This window comes from Canis aureus, chromosome 3, assembly GCF_053574225.1.
Source record: "Canis aureus isolate CA01 chromosome 3, VMU_Caureus_v.1.0, whole genome shotgun sequence".
Taxonomy (NCBI): domain Eukaryota; kingdom Metazoa; phylum Chordata; class Mammalia; order Carnivora; family Canidae; genus Canis; species Canis aureus.
Window position 1 is genome coordinate 53,187,925 of NC_135613.1, and position 16,350 is coordinate 53,204,274.

At 39.8% G+C, this 16,350-nt stretch overlaps 1 protein-coding gene across 1 annotated transcript in view; it reads right to left on the minus strand.

The window, feature by feature from the left end:
- Positions 1–16,350, minus strand: part of DNAH9 (dynein axonemal heavy chain 9) — a 331,426-nt gene that overhangs the window by 118,770 nt on the left and 196,306 nt on the right. Inside the window, exons 45-47 of the mRNA XM_077892621.1 lie at positions 15,118–15,241; positions 651–793; positions 116–277 (exon numbers count right to left, since the gene is read on the minus strand). Of these exons, the coding sequence (XP_077748747.1) occupies positions 116–277; positions 651–793; positions 15,118–15,241 (429 nt within the window). The remainder of the gene's footprint in view (positions 1–115; positions 278–650; positions 794–15,117; positions 15,242–16,350) is intronic.

Consider the following 16,350-nt stretch of genomic DNA (forward strand, 5'->3'; position numbering starts at 1 on the left):
TTTGCTCCAACAACTCTCTCCAAGCCCAAACTGGAACCCTGAAACTCTGGACATGGAATTCTTTGTACCTGAGGTGGTGAGGACCCCTTGAGGAGTGTCTTCTTTGCCCTCTCACCTCAATGCCTTCTGTGTTCTGCAAGAAGCGGAGGCTGACAGACTCCAGTGCCTGCTGGGGCCACTCATGGAACCAGTTGATGGCCGTGCAGTTCACAATGGCTGGGAACTTCCTGCTGCGGACTCTCAGCTTGTTCCCCACAGGGGAGAAACAAAGAGTCACCTGAGAAACAGAAGGGCAGGAGAACCAAGAAGGTATCAGAGAAGTACTCACAGAGAGACAGATATGGCTTTGGGTTTTTTATTTCCCAGAAAGTTGGGAAACACATCCAGCAGAGGAAAAGTATTGTCAATAATAGCCAGGCTTCTAGCCAAGAAATTAAGAATGCTGGGACTGCATGAGGCAAGAGGGAACTACTGCCCTTGGAGCAGATGAGAAGGGCAGCCTTGCAAAATTGCTCAGGCTGAGAAGGGCACTCCACCCTCCCTGCCCACTCCCAGTATAATCAATAAGGATGACTGTGTCCAAAATATCATTAGAGGCTCTCAGGAACCATCTTTGGTCCGCCTACCCTGGGCAGTAAATCCTTCTATACCTTCAGTTGTCGTCGGACCCGATTTATAAAGAACTTCCAGCAGTTCTCTCTGTTGTCAACCAGACCTTGGCTCTTGACCTCATTCTTCACACTGCTTATGATATTTTCAACTTCATCATCAGAGTAGAGGTCTGGGATCTCTCCTGAGAGAAATGGAACACAGATGGGCAGCTTTGGCATCTCTCTGCATGATGCAATTGGACACAAGAGGTTATCCAACCTTGAGACACAGAGCCTGTGATTTTTTGGCCATGTCCCACCACTCTTGCTGGTGGAATTGGCAAACACCACATCTACTCCAAACCCAAGGCAGGGGGAGGGACGATACTTTAAAGAATGGGACAGGGTACATGGTATCCTTTTGTCCTGGGCCAGCAGCTGGTAGCACAAGAGCTTTCAACTCTCTTTACTTCTTTTGCCTAAACTATTTATTTACTAACTACTATTGGTAAAAATTTTGCCTCTGAGGAGCTTAATATTTAGTAGGAGAAATAAAACAGATGTAAAATACCTAGAAGACCACAAGTGAAAAGAGCCATGAGAAAAATACAGATAAATCCACATATCGATGAAGAATGAGCTATCCCTTTCTATTAGAAAAGAAAAGGAGAGAATAAGATTCAGGGAATCTAGTATATGATAAATATGGCATCTTAAAATCAGTGGCGAAAAAATGAACATTTAATACATGTATTAGGAAAGCTAGGATCTGGAAAAAAACTATTTGGATAAATTCCAAATGGATCAATACTTAACTATATATAAAAAAAAGAACTATAAAAATGGCAGAAGAAATGAGGAAAATACTTTTATAACCTTTGAGTGGGGAAGGCCTTCTTAAGTGTAACTCAAAATTGGTTCTACACAAATCTTAAGATTATTTGTTCCAACGCTCTGAAGAAAGACCCCAAATAGCCAGGGGAATATTGAAAAAGAAAACCAGGGCCGGGGGCATCACAATGCCAGATTTCAAGTTGTACTACAAAGCTGTGATCATCAAGTGTGGTACTGGCACAAAACAGACACACAGATCAATGGAACAGATTAGAGAATCCAGAAATGGGCCCTCAACTCTATGGTCAACTAATATTCGACAAGGCAGGAAAGACTTTCCATTTGGAAAAAGGATAGTCTCTTCAATAAATGGTGCTGGGAAAATTGGACAGCCACATGCAGAAGAATGAAATTAGACTATTCCCTTACACCATACACAAAGATAAACTCAACATGGATGAAAGGTCTAAATGTGAGATAAGAATCCATCAAAGTCCTAGAGGAGAACACAGGCAACACCCTTTTTGAACTTGGCCACAGCAACTTCTTGCAAGATACATCCATGAAGGCAAGGGAAACAAAAGCAAAAATGAACTATTGGGACTTCATCAAGATAAGAAGCTTCTGCACAGCAAAAGAAATAGTCAACAAAACTAAAAGACAACCTACAGAATGGGAGAAGATATTTGCAAATGACGTATCAGATAAAGGGCTAGTTTCCAAGATCTATAAAGAACTTATGAAACTCAACAGCAAAGAAACAAACAATCCAATCATGAAATGGGCAAAAGACAGGAACAGAAATCTCACAGAGGAAGACACAGACATGGCCAACAAGCACATGAGGAAATGCTCCGCATCACGTGCCATCAGGGAAATACAAATCAAAACCACAATGAGACCCCACCTCACACCAGTGAGAATGGGGAAAATTAACAAGGCAGGAAACCACAAATGTTGGAGAGGATGTGGAGAAAGGGGAACCCTCTTGCACTGTTGGTGGGAATGTGAACTGGTGCAGCCACTCTGGAAAACTGTGTGGAGGTTCCTCAAAGAGTTAAAAATAGATTTGTCCTGTGACCCAGCATTTATACTGCTGGGGATTTACCCTAAGATACTGATGCAGTGAAATGTCAGGACACCTGCACCCCGATGTTTATAATAGCATGTTCACAATAGCCAAACTGTGGAAGGAGCCTTGGTGTCCATCGAAAGATGAATGGATAAAGAAGATGTGGTTTATGTATACAATGGAATATTCCTCAGCCATTAGAAATGATGAATACCCACCATTTGCTTCAACATGGTTGGAACTAGAGGGTATTAGGCTGAGTGAAATAAGTCAGTCAGAGAAGGACAAACATTATTTGGTCTCATTCATACGGGGAATATAAAAAATAGTGAAAGATTAAAGGAGAAAGGAGAGAAAATGAGTGGGAAATATCAGTGAGGGAGACAGAACATGAGAGACACCTAACTCTGGGAAATGAACAAGGAGTAGTGGAAGGGGAGATGGGCGGGGGCATGGGGTGACTGGGTGACGGGCACTGAGCGGGGGCACTTGACAGGATGAGCACTGGGTGTTACACTATATGTTGGCAAATCAAACTCCAATAAAAAATATACAAAAAATGTGTTCAGAACACTTATATTAGTTTACAGTTGGGCAAAATTGTCTATTTTATATGCCGATTTTATAGTATTTAATATCTCATGTAATTGATTAAATACTGTACTAAAAGTGAAAAAAAGAATAACTCAAAATTGGCATATTTTTAAAAAAGATAAATTAGATACATATAAATGGATACATTTTATGTACAAATATAAATTTTACGTAAAATTCTTTTATATATATATAAATATTATCCAAGCTTTAAAAAAAGGAAATCCTGTCATTTGCAATAGCATGGTGGACTCAGAGGGCATTACATTAAGTGAAATAAGCCACAAAGAAAGAAAAACACTGCATATCACTTACATGTGGAATCTTAAAGAAAAAAAAGTCAAACTCATAGAAACAGAGTAGAAAGTAGTTGCTGGGGGCTGGGGGTTGGAAGAAATTGTCTGATAAAAGGGCACAAACTTTCAGTTATCAGATGAATAAGGTCTTAGGATCTAAAGTATAACATGGAGGTTATAGCTGATAACACCAAACTGTATGATTGAAATTTGCTAAGATATAGAACTTAAAGTTCTCATCCAAAAATTTTGAACAGGTGAAAAAAAGAAAAAAAAATTTCCTCTGATTACAGTTAAATACTTAATTTCTCTAATATGTAAAGAAATTCTCCACAAATAAAGGAAAAAGTTAACAATACAATTGTAAGATGTGGTGACAGATACGAAAAGAGAGCTCATGGTATGGAAATATAAATCTCTCTTAAATATTTGAACAAATTCTTTATCTCACTTGTAATAACAGGAATGTACATCAAAACTATGTTTACTTTTTGGTTTGTACAAATGAGACTGGCAAATGTGAACACTCAACCTCACTTGTAGTAATAGAAATGTACTTTAAAACCATGCCTTATTATTTTTACAAGATTGGCCAAGTTCTGAAAGTTAAATAAAATCCCGTGTTAGTGAGGCACTATATGATGGATATATCTTTTAAAAGATCCTAACTAAATATGTAAAAATAAATATATGATAATCAAGTAACATTTGTCCTAGAAATGCAATGATGGTCATGTCTTAGAGAAATCTATGAAAATAATCCACTAAATACACTAAAGAGGTAATACAATCTTACCATTACAAAGACACATAAAATTTCCAAATACTGTGAGCAAACTAGGAATAAATAAGAGTTCTCTTAATCTATAATAGATGTCTATTGCAGACCCAAAGCAAACATACCAAATGATGAAATACTAGAATATTCTCTTTCAAATCAGGACCAAGACAAGTATAACTGTTATGTTTTCTATTCAACATTACACAAGAGGTCCTAGACTATGCAAAAAAATCAAGGAAAAGAAAATGTATAAGAATATTTAAGGCAATAATTAAATTACTATTGTTCAAAATCTAATTTTCTACACAGAAAATCTAAGAGAATATACACATAAACCATCAGGACTCACAAGCATGTGTTCAACAACAAGCTTGCTGGATACAAATCAATGTTGGAAATAAAAGGGAATTTCTGTACTTAAGACAAAGAAAGTTACTTTACTTTTTATATCTTTTTAATTGTTTAACAAAATATTTATTGGGGATCCCTGGGTGGCTCAGCAGCTTAGCACCTGCCTTCGGCCCAGGGTGTGATCTTGGAGTCCCAGGATCGAGTCCCACGTTGGGCTCCCTGCATGGAGCCTGCTTCTCCCTCTGCCTGTGTGTCTGCCTCTCTCTCTCTCTCTCTCTCTCTCTCTCTCTGTGTGTGTCTCTCTTAAGGAATAAATAAAAAATATAAAAATATTTATTTTAGAGGATAGGGGAGAGAGAGAACACAAGTGGGAGAGGCAAAGAAAGAAAGAATTCAAGTGGATTCCCCACTGACCATGGAGCCTGATGTGAGGCTCAATCCAAGGACCCTAAGATCATGACCTGAACTGAAACCAAGAGTCAGATGCTTAACCAACTATGCTACCTAGGTGCCCCTTTCATATTTTTTAAAAAATATTTAATTATTTTTAAGTAATCTCTATACCCAACATTGGGCTTAAACTCATAAGCCTGAGATCAAGAGTCACACATACTACTAACTGAGCCAGCTAGGCAACCCCCAAAAATGTTACTTTAAAAGTTAGGATACAAATAGAAACTATGAGATAGGTAGTAATATATGAAAATATGTCAAGATCTTGGTATAAGAAGTGTAACATACCCCTGAAGGGCATAAACAAAACCCTAAATAAATGGAAAGAAAAATTGTGCTCAGGGGAGGATGACTCAATATTACCCCCATCATAAAGATGCAATTCCAATAAATAAAAATCAGATGGTTTTCTTTCTTGATCCTGATAAGCATACTCTAAAATTGTATACAGAGGAGCAAAGGATAAAGAACAGCCATGACATTTCTGAAGAAGAACCAGAGGGATGGACTTGCTGTACCACAAGTCGAGTCTCCTTATAAAACTATGTTATATAAAACCATGTAAAATTGGTATGGGCCAAATGAATAGAACACTGAGGGTAATAACTTAGAAATAGTCCCAATTATAAACAAGAAACTGATGTTAAATACTGGTGTGCAGCCATGAGATGGATTAATCAATATGTGATGTTAGGATAATCCATTATTAAGATTAAAAGTTAAAGGAACGCTATATAGAAATAAATTTTAGGGGCACCTCGGTGGCTCAGTTGGTTAAGTGTCAGACTCTTGATTTTGGGTCAAGTCATGATCTTAGGGTCGTGAGACTGAGCCGCAAGTTGGGCTCTGTGCTCGGTGGGGAGTCTGCTTGAGATTCTCTCTGTCCCTCCCCCCTCCTACTCCCCTACTTCTCTCTCTTTCTCTCCCTAATAAATAAATTAAAAATAAATTTTAGGTGGATTCAAGACATAAATATGAAAAGTAAAACAGTAACAATTTATATTTTTAAAGATTTCTCCATATATTTTAAAGAGAGAGAAAGAGAAAGAGTGGGTAGAGTGGCAGAGGGAGAGAATCTGGAAACAGACCCCCATTGAACATGGAATCTGACACAGGGCTCGATCCCACCACCAATGAATGGAAATCAAGAGTCACTCAACTGACTGAGTCACCCAGGTGCCCCCAAAACAGTAATCATTTAGAAACAAAATGCAGGAGATAACTTTTATCATGTTGGATAGAACAAAATTTCTTTTTTTTTTTTTAAGATTTTATTTATTTATTCATGGAGAGAGAGAGAGAGAGAGAGAAAGAGAGGCAGAGACACAGGCAGAGGGAGAAGCAGGCTCCATGCCGGAAGCCCGATGTGGGACTCGATCCCAGGTCTCCAGGATCACGCCCTGGACTGAAGGCAGCGCTAAACCGCTGAGCCACCAGGGCTGCCCCTAGAACAAAATTTCTGAAACACCACAGAGCATTAAAAAGAACTGTTAAGTTTTACAGCATTTAAACTAAATCAGCATGACAAAAGTCAGATGCAGACTTCAAAAGGTACTTACAACCCATGTAATGAACAAAGGGTTAGTATCCAGAATATACAAGGAACTCTAATCCATAGGAAAAAGAAAACAAAAACAAAAAACAAAAACGAAAAACAAAAAAACCAACATAAAACCCCAAGAGCAAAAGGGCAAACCACATAAACAGGGAACTCACAGAAGATGAATAGATAGTAAACCCATGAAAAGATGCTCAAGATCACAAGGAAAAAGGGAAAGAAGATAGTGAGATTTCATTTCACGCCCATTGGCAAAAACCAGTAGGTCAGGGAAAGCAGTTGCTGGCGATATTGGGAGGAAACAGGTGTTCATGCACTATTGGTCAGAGAGGAACTGTACACAGTCACTCTGGACAGCATCCTGGCACTTTTTATAAAGTTGAAATGCACATACCAGACAAAAGAGCAATCTATGTTTTGGGTACCTATTGTAGAGAAACTCTTGCCCACGCACACTGGAAGTTTCTACTTTGCAACATCATTCATAACTACACAGGGGTGGGGATTATTGCTTTCTGTGTGGCTGGAAGAATTTGTAAGGAAATCTAGAAAACCGTAAAGGGGAGAAAGTAAATGTGGGTGGTGAGAGCATGAAAACTATGAAGGAGAGTCAGAAATTGGGAAAAAAGAAGGGACAGAGCAGGGTTCTGAATCAGAGGCTGTGGGGCGGGGACTCCTGGCTCAAATGGAAGAGTTGGTCTTGGGGAGTAGAGATGGTTATCTCAGAGGAGAGGAAAAACTTATACAGACATGGAAAGGGGCTGTGGGGTCTAAGGACAGTTGTGAGGATCACACTAAGCAACCAGGTCTTCTTTTATAAAAAAAATTTATTTATTCATAAGAGACACAGAAAGAGAGGCAGAGACATAGGCAGAGGGAGAAGCGGGCTCCCTGAGGTGAGCCCAGTGCGGGACTAGATCCCAGAACCCCAGGATCATGACCTGAGCCAAAGGCAGATGTTCAACCACCAAGTCATCCAGGTGTCCTGGAACTGGGTCTTCTCAATGAGAGAAATTCCCCCATAACTGACACAGAAATGGGAACATCATAGAAATGCAGGAGGTTGAAGAAGCTACTGGGGCCACCCTACCCATGTTACCTCCTTGTGGACTTGGATGAGGTCCTCAAAGGTGGGTGGCTTGGCAAACGGTCTATAACTAATTAGAGTGACGGGAATTCTGATTTTATATCACTGCAGCTGTGGCACTTCCTTGAACTACTTTATCTGAAGGAAACTCATGCCAGCTTCCAATACATTTCTGGCCTTCATAGTCTGACCACACTAACCCAGGCAGGAGTTCAGTAAGGATTTTATACTAATTAGACTTAATCGTTTCAAAGGTCAAAATGAAAAAAAAAAAAAGGATTATCATGAAAGCGATCACTTACTTTCTTCCCTTAATTGGACAAACTTGATTTAACTCCCATTCATTAAGCTATTTTGTAGCATGCATATAAAACACTCTGAGCTATAACTTGTTAAAACTAAGGTCTTATTAATGGAACAACCCCATTCTGTCTCATTTGATAAAAACAGAGGTCAGAGGAAACTCTAAGAAAATGAAATAGTATTTAGCATGTGTTGGGAATTAAGGAGTTCAGAGAAGTTTTAAAAAGAGCAACAACACTCAGATGGAGTTGACATGACCCATACTCATCCAGGTTCAGGAGTTGACTGTATTCCTTCTTCCTTCATGTCTACGCTGGTCTGTATTCTTTTTTTTTTTTTTTCCCTCACGTCTCTGATAATCTGCATTCCTGTCTCTGTTAACTTTAGAGCCCTCCTGCGAGGACTTCCATTCTTTCTTTCTTTTTTTTTTTTTTTTAAGATTTTACTTATTTATTCATGAGAGACAGACAGAGAGAGAGAGAGAGACAGAGACAGAGACACAGAGATACAGGCAGAGGGAGAAGCAGACTTCATGCAGGGAGCCTGATCCTGGAACTCAGGATCACGCCCGAGCCAAAGGCAGACACCCAACCGCTGAGCCACCCAGGCATCCCCTCTTTGGTTTTAGAACATCTGTAATAGCACGGTCTGTATCCTTTGCCTTTCTATTATTCAAAATATGGGAGACCTAGGTTCTTTTTTTTTTTTTTAAGATTTCATTTATTTGAGAGAGAGAGAGTGAGAGAGAGTGAGAATGAGCAGTGACTCCCTACTGAGCAGGAAACACGATTCTGGGACTCGATCCCAGTCCCCTGGGATCATGACCTTAGCCAAAGCAGACACTTAACCTACTGAGCTACCCAGGTGCTCCAGTTCTGTTGATGTTTTATGTATAACATACTAAGTCCAACTATAGTCTATAGGCTAATCTGGCCTGCTGCCTCTATGTGCACGGCCTGGAAGCTAAGAATGATTCTTACAATTTTAAATGGTTGAAAAAATTAAAATAATAACGCTTAATGACTTGTAAAAATTATAGGAGATTCGAATTTTACTGTCCATAAATAAAGTTTTATTGGTCACAGCAGCAATCACTCATTTACATATTGTCTATGGCTGTTTTCCCAATAAAACAACAGAGTTGCGTAGCTGTGACAGAGACTATCTGGTCTATAAAACTGAGGATATTAACTTTCTGACCCTGGATAGAAAAACAAATTTGCTACTCTGGTTTATGTGATACCCATAGGGCTGAGAGGCTGAAAGCACCAGGCCATTGGAGACTTTCTCTGTGCTCTAAGGATGTTGCTGTCTGCCACTAGGTCCCAAGAGCCCTTAAGAAGAAGGTCCTCAGATGGAACATAGTGCCTCTGATTTGGGAGCAAAGTCTGTATCTTCAAGTTGTTCCTCCAATTTCTCCTGACAATATAGCTGTCATTTATTGTGTGACATAGGTAGTTACTAAAAGCAGGGGATTGAACTGTGGAGGGGATTTGGAGACGTGAATAGAGGCAGAGCCTATTTAAATATTTGAAAAGTTTCCTCCTAAGGCCAAAATTTGGGAAACATTATTTCTGCCTCCAATTTGTGCCATCATTATTGTGCCCTGATACTTTCCAAGTCAGACTCATCTTCTCTGTGCTCCTGTGGGATTTTCAGAGGCCATAACTGCTTCTGGAGGAGGAGATCCTTATAGTTTTAAATGCTTCTGTTAGTTGGAGCTTGATGACAAAACAGATGACGCTAAGGTAAGGCTCTGGCCTCATTTTTCCAGAACATTTCTCTGGCCTCAAGGGAAAGAGAGAAGGGGAGTGTGGTGGCTGTTTCAGGACCTGTGCACCTCACTCTGCATGCCTGAAAGCCATCTCAAAGCACATGTGCAACAGTGATATCTAATACATAAGACAGCACATCATTCTCATGATATCACACACCTTAGTTCAACAAATTCCTCCTGAATACTAATTATGGGACCAGAGATGTGGTAACTATTGACAATATGAATGATGGAGGGTTATAATTCTATCAGCATTGTTTTATTTCCTAAATTGGGCAGTAGTTACTTAATCATTTTCCTTTTGTATCCCTACGTTATTTAGTAACAAAAAAAAATCGGGATCCCTGGGTGGCGCAGCGGTTTGGCGCCTGCCTTTGGCCCAGGGCGTGATCCTGGAGACCCGGGATCGAATCCCACGTTGGGCTCCCGGTGCATGGAGCCTGCTTCTCCCTCTGCCTGTGTCTCTGCCTCTCTCTCTCTTTCTCTCTCTCTCTCTGCGTGACTATCATACAAAAAAAAATCAACCAATGACAGACAATATAGTCTCTGCCTTTTGTAAATTTACAATGCTGTTTCAGTACAATGGTGGTGTGTGCAGGCATGGAGTGCTGTAGAAATGTGGAGGGGTTTTTCTCACTCTTAGGGGTGACAGTGATCAGTGAAGATGTTCTAGAGAGAGAATGCTCAAGATAAATTTTGTGCTATGGATAGAAGTTAATCCGGACAAAGGAGGAGAGGGCATAAAGCTCAAAAGAAATAGTATAAGGATGTTAAGGAAGTATAGTGTGTTATTTCAGAGAGTTAGGAATTACTAGATCATAGAGCAGGTCAACAGCAGGGTATTTTCTTGGATTTTTCTCCTGCGTTTAGTTAGAAACCAATGAAGAAACTATTTTAGAAAGACCTTTTGGAAGCAGTGAGGAGAATGGATTAGAGGAAGTACTGCCTAGGAGGTGGGGGATGAGTTAAGAAGTGTCTATATTTATTGGAGTGTCTGGGTAACTCCGTTGGTTGAGCATTTGACTCTCAATTTTGGTTCAGATAATGATCTCAGTATCTTGGGATTGAGCCCCGCTTCAGGCTCTGTGTTCAGCAGGGAATCTGCTTGAGGATTTCTCTTCCTGTCTCTCTGATCCTTCCCCCACTTGTGCTCTCCTTCTCTCTCTCAAGTAAATAAATAGATCTTTAAAAAAAAAAAAAAAGAAGTGTCTACATTTGTTGAAACAACAGATGAAAAGATCAGTGGTGTAGTTACGATAGCTATGATTTGGATTCAGGAATGGCTAGCTAAGGGGTAAAATGGGTGGCAGTTGATTATCTCTTGGGTAGAGATGATAATGGAGAGGTCAGTAATATAGGAGAATGCACAGGGACATAGTCTCAAAAACTTATGTGGAAATTTAGCACCATGTGAAGGAAAGGAAAGAATGATTATTCATATCCTTTGGCATTTCTGTTTGGTAGCCGGAGAGCCAACCAGGTGATTTAAATTTCCACATCTGTGGTTTGAGGACACATCTGGTGGAGATCATAAGTATTTTCAGGGGATCTGGTGCATGCTGGATGGCTTCTCTTTTTGTCCCACACTTTGTCTTTTCTCTTTCCAGGGAGACTGGGCCAGATCTCCATATATGTAAAGCAAAAATGGCCCATCAGGATATGTAGTTCTGGGTCTTATGGGAGAATAACAATCCAATAGCAAGTCTGTTATGAATATTTCCAGACTCCAAATTTTCTTTTCTTTTTTTAGAAAGAGAGTGAGTGAGCACACATATGAGTGGGGGGAGGAGCAGAGGGAGATGGAGAGAATCGTGAGCATGCTCCATGCTCAGTGCAGAGCCCAATGTGGTGCTTGATCTCACAGCCCTGAGATCATGACCTGAGTTGAAATCAAGTCAACTGCTCAATTCACTGAGCCACCATGCACCCCCCACATTCCAAATTTTTATGTGATGGGTGAAGATTACTAACACATCAACTCTGGATCTAATCATTTTAGGATTCCGGATGATGAGGTGATCTTTTCATGTTCTATATACTGACAGGATACTGGCTCACATATGAAAAGGACAATTTGGTTCAGACATGGAGAGGCACAGGACTTTTTAACAAGGGAGCCCCAGCTGGTTATAAACTATTTTGATGCGCCACATAAAGAGTGTATGATACTCATCTTTGAGTGCATCACTTACTGATTGGAACACGGGAGCTTAATAAGTGGATCCTGAATATATGAAGAAATGGAAAGTGATTTAGTTTGGGCCAGGGAAGAGAAATGTTAACTTTGGAGGGAAATTTAAACCTTTTGAAAAGCAGAAGGAAAATCCCAACATAAGATCCCAAAATAAAATAAAGTATGAAACCTGGCAGAGTTTGGAAAGGAAGAGACACCACACCTGGAGCAGATGAGGTTGTCTCAGCTTAGACTGCAGTAAAATGGACTTTCTGGAATGTGTGAAAGTTGGAGACAGTTGTGCTGTACTAAAAAGCCAGGGAATGATTCCATTTCCTCCCTTGAGATTAGGATTGGGCCTTGCTGGTTCTGAGTTTGGTTTAAGAATGAAGAGAAGACATATTTTATAAGAATTTCTTAAATACTTGGGTTTGATGGCCAGTGTGCATTCTTCAGGAATTATAAAATAGGGCAATAAGGATATAGCAAAATCTGGACTTATCAGATTCAGGAAGGACTAGATTTTCACACATAGTTTCACCAGCAGCTACATGATGCCAAGGTGGGGCTCTGGCAGCCGAGAGAAGTGATTCAAAGATATGTTTCCTTTGTTTCTGATCTGTATGGCCACCCAACTTCTTAGGCAATTATGTACCTTTTGCTAATTAAGCTAAGAACTATACTTAATTTTTAAACTTTGCATGGAGGATTTCTTCCTGTCAATCTGTAATCCAACTGAGATGCAACTGGCATAATGATAGGTTCTGAAATGTTTGGTTAGTGTCAGAAGTGGGATTCAAGCACTGAATTACCATTAGAGCTTGATTTTGGAAATGGCATCAGGAAATCAAGGAATAAAACAATGAGCTAAAGGAGTGTGAGAGGAAGCCAGAGAGCCTATGGCATCATATTAGTAGGATATGGAGGAGGATATTTTGGGGGGAGAGTTGAATCAGTGGAATACACTCACTGTACCTCTATCTCTAAACTAATAGGACTTATGGATAACTAGAGAGGGATGAGCTCATGGCAAGGTAGCTTGACACAGTGTCACAGTCTGCCCTGTGTTATCCAAGAGTGGAGGGATTGCACAACCCCACAAAATTGAAAAATGAAGGTGGTGTGGAGGTCCTGAGGAATTCCTGAAGCCCTCTCTGGACTGGCAGTCAATTAATTTCTAGCAAATGATTTATTTGACAGGGAAAATTAGAACTAAGATATGCTCTAGTTCTCCCTGTCAAAGTGGCTAAGAACAAAGAGAGGAATATCAGAGAAGTATTACTTCTAAGTTCACCTCCATTTTAATGGGTGTATGTAAATCTTATTTTTATATAGAAGATTTAAAGGAGGAATATGAACTTGAAACTTCATGACCTTGGAGCAAGCTGATTACATTATGCTCTCACTGGGCAGGGCTTCAGAAATTCATTTAAACTTGAGAAAGTTGTCTTCTAAATGAAAAATTAAAAATACTTAATTGATAAATAAAATTTCAATTGGTGAATGCATATAAATTTCTGTGTCTCAGACATTATTTTAGGAGAAGGTGACCTGGCTGGAATGAAGCCAACCAAAATACAGAGTGAGGCTGGCAACATGTCTGGTTTTTCCAAGGCCATAAGTTTTTGGAAACACAATTTTACCTTTTTGGATTGTTTTAGAAATTAAACTTTAGGGCACAAGGTGGGAGCACTGTTGGACACCTCATTATTTAGTAAAATAAAAGATGAGGCAACATTGTAATAAAATACTGCTGAGGAGGGATCCCTGGGTGGCGCAGCGGTTTGGCGCCTGCCTTTGGCTCAGGGCGCGATCCTGGAAACCCGGGATCGAATCCCACGTCGGGCTCCCGGTGCATGGAGCCTGCTTCTCTCTCTGCCTGTGTCTCTGCCTCTCTCTCTCTCTCTCTCTGTGTGACTATCATAAATAAAAATAAAATAAAAAAAAATACTGCTGAGGAAAGTGGTAGGATGTTAAGACAGTATTTAGATTGAAGAAAATGTATTGGGTTGGAGAAGAAAAGGAATAGGAGCTAGTAAGGTAAACTTCCGTATATAAAGTAACTTTGTAGTAGAAATCAGTATAATGCTTACAGACAGCACAGTAAGGACCTTGGGACTCTAATCCTCATCAGAAGCAATCCAAAGATTGCACATAGAGCCTGTTAGTACATGATCAGGACAAGGGACCAGCGGCTCTTCATGGGTGATGGCAAAATGACCTAGAGTATAAGCAAACAAAATTTGAAGCAGACAATGATTAGAAGCAGTGATATTGCTAGGGATTGCATGGGATAGACTATGGAGAAATATGCTGTGATCACAGTTCTGGATTTCATAAACTAAAAAGCATTCAGTTAGCCAGTCGAGGGGGTGGACTGTGGATACCAGGGCTTTCAAACGCTGAAAAGCTAGAGGCAGAAATTTTGTTCTGGAACATCTGTGCATTGACTCTGTTCTTAATCCAGATGAAGAGGTAGTTTTGCAGATGCCAAATTTGGTTTAAGAGCCAGGAAAGCATATTCTAGGTTTAATGAATATAAATGCAAAAACACACACCTCCCATTTCTGTAAATGCATTAATTCAAGTCCTCTATTGTCTTGTACTCTTGGGTATATATACTTATATATATATCAGGTTATGTTTATATATATGCATGTGTGTGTGTGTAATTTTTTTTTACCCAGAATGATTGACATAATTCCTAAATAAATAAGGATAGTAAAGTATCACAACTGAACTTTCCAATGAAGTCCTATATTTTACTGACAGAGCCCCAGGATGGTTGACAGATTTTTGGAAACCAAGGAAAACCATTTTAGAGATATTCTACATTTTCTATTGCTTCTACTTTGCTTGCATCAGGTTCTGAATCCTTGACTAAATTAGTAGCCTAATATTGCCCTATTGTGTGCAAATTCTCTGTGTATCTTCTTGCCAATATCTAATATACCTGAAATACTGCACACATTCTAGTTTCTCTCTGTCTTGAATATGGGAAGGGAACAGCACCTTCTCTCTGGGCTCAGCAGACCCTTAACATGTTTTTTTCCCAATGATCAGATCTAGTTCCAGTAAGAGAGCCCCGAGATTACTGTTTGCAATGAAAGGATAAGGCACATCACTGACCCTAGAAGGGTCTTAAAGAACCAGTCCTCTATCAGGACCTAGTTCTCTGGATCTTGGAGCACTTTGGAATGACTCTGACTCCAGGGGGAATCTACATTCAAGTGCAAAGGGTTTCTTACCAGATGCCAGGAGATCATTGATGAGCACAAGGAACTTCTCATCAGCCACTTGGGCGTCGGTCATGAGAAACACTGTGCTGAGATTTTTCAACCCAGTTTTCAGACACAAACTGGCCAGGTCCATCTGTAGAAATTATCAATATTAGAGATCTTTGGGAAGATGGACTTATTGAAAGAGGTCCCAAACCCACTCTTTAGGAATGGGATCATTTCCTCATCTACTTTAATGGGAAACAAAGCAAAACAGCAATGGAAAGTTAGGAAGGAGTGCTATTTTGTACTGACAAGTAGGGAAATATGGTCTCAATCCCAATAGAGGTGGACAAGTAAAATTAAACATTGTGATCTTTAAATCATACAAACACTGTGGCTCCTGTATGAGCTTTTGGAGCTCCTGCTTTGTGCAAAGAGGTAACAGATTTCCAAAGGGACAGAGATAGTCCCTGTTCATCTGTGTTACTTATATCATCATATAAGTGAATTACCTGCCCCAGAAGGCAAGCAATTGCTCTTGGTCTTGACAGGAGAGTCACGAATTTGGGGCTACTGATCCAGATGATGAATGTGTCTTATGCTAACAGTGTCTTGTGTTCTCATGACTCGCTCCAGCAAAAGCTTTGTTTTGGAATAAAATATACTAGGGAACACGCACACACACACAAGATCATCTGTTAGGAAATTATATCCATTCAAAATTGCAGGTGGATGAAGTTTTAGGCTTGGATGCCAAGCCCCGAATTTTTCCAGCTTAGTCAATCTTGGTTCAATCTCTCTATCCCTCTCACAAAGCTCAGCCATCAGTCCCTGATCTTGCTCTTCTCGTTTGTACCACTCAAAGCTCATTTTGAGAGCCTCATGCATTTCCTTACAGCAAAGCTTTTTTCATGTCCTATATATAATTCCCCTTTAAAGTTAGTGAACTTCTTTTAATATCAACCGTTCTCAACCTTATGCATTTACAGAATTAGCTAAGATAACGTTTCTCAACTCTCACCGGAACCATCTGGGAGATGCTTTGAAAAGTCTTGATGCCCGGGCCATTTCTCAGACTAGTTAAGCCCAAATTTCTGGAGGGTGATGCAGGTGTCAGCATTACTTGAAGGGGATTCTGGTGTATAGCTGAGGTTGAGAACCTAATACACTAATGTCTTAGATCATTCTGTAAGTAGGTAATTCTCATATGCACTATCTTGTTTACTCCTTTTTTTTTTTGACCACTGAAGATTGATCTAA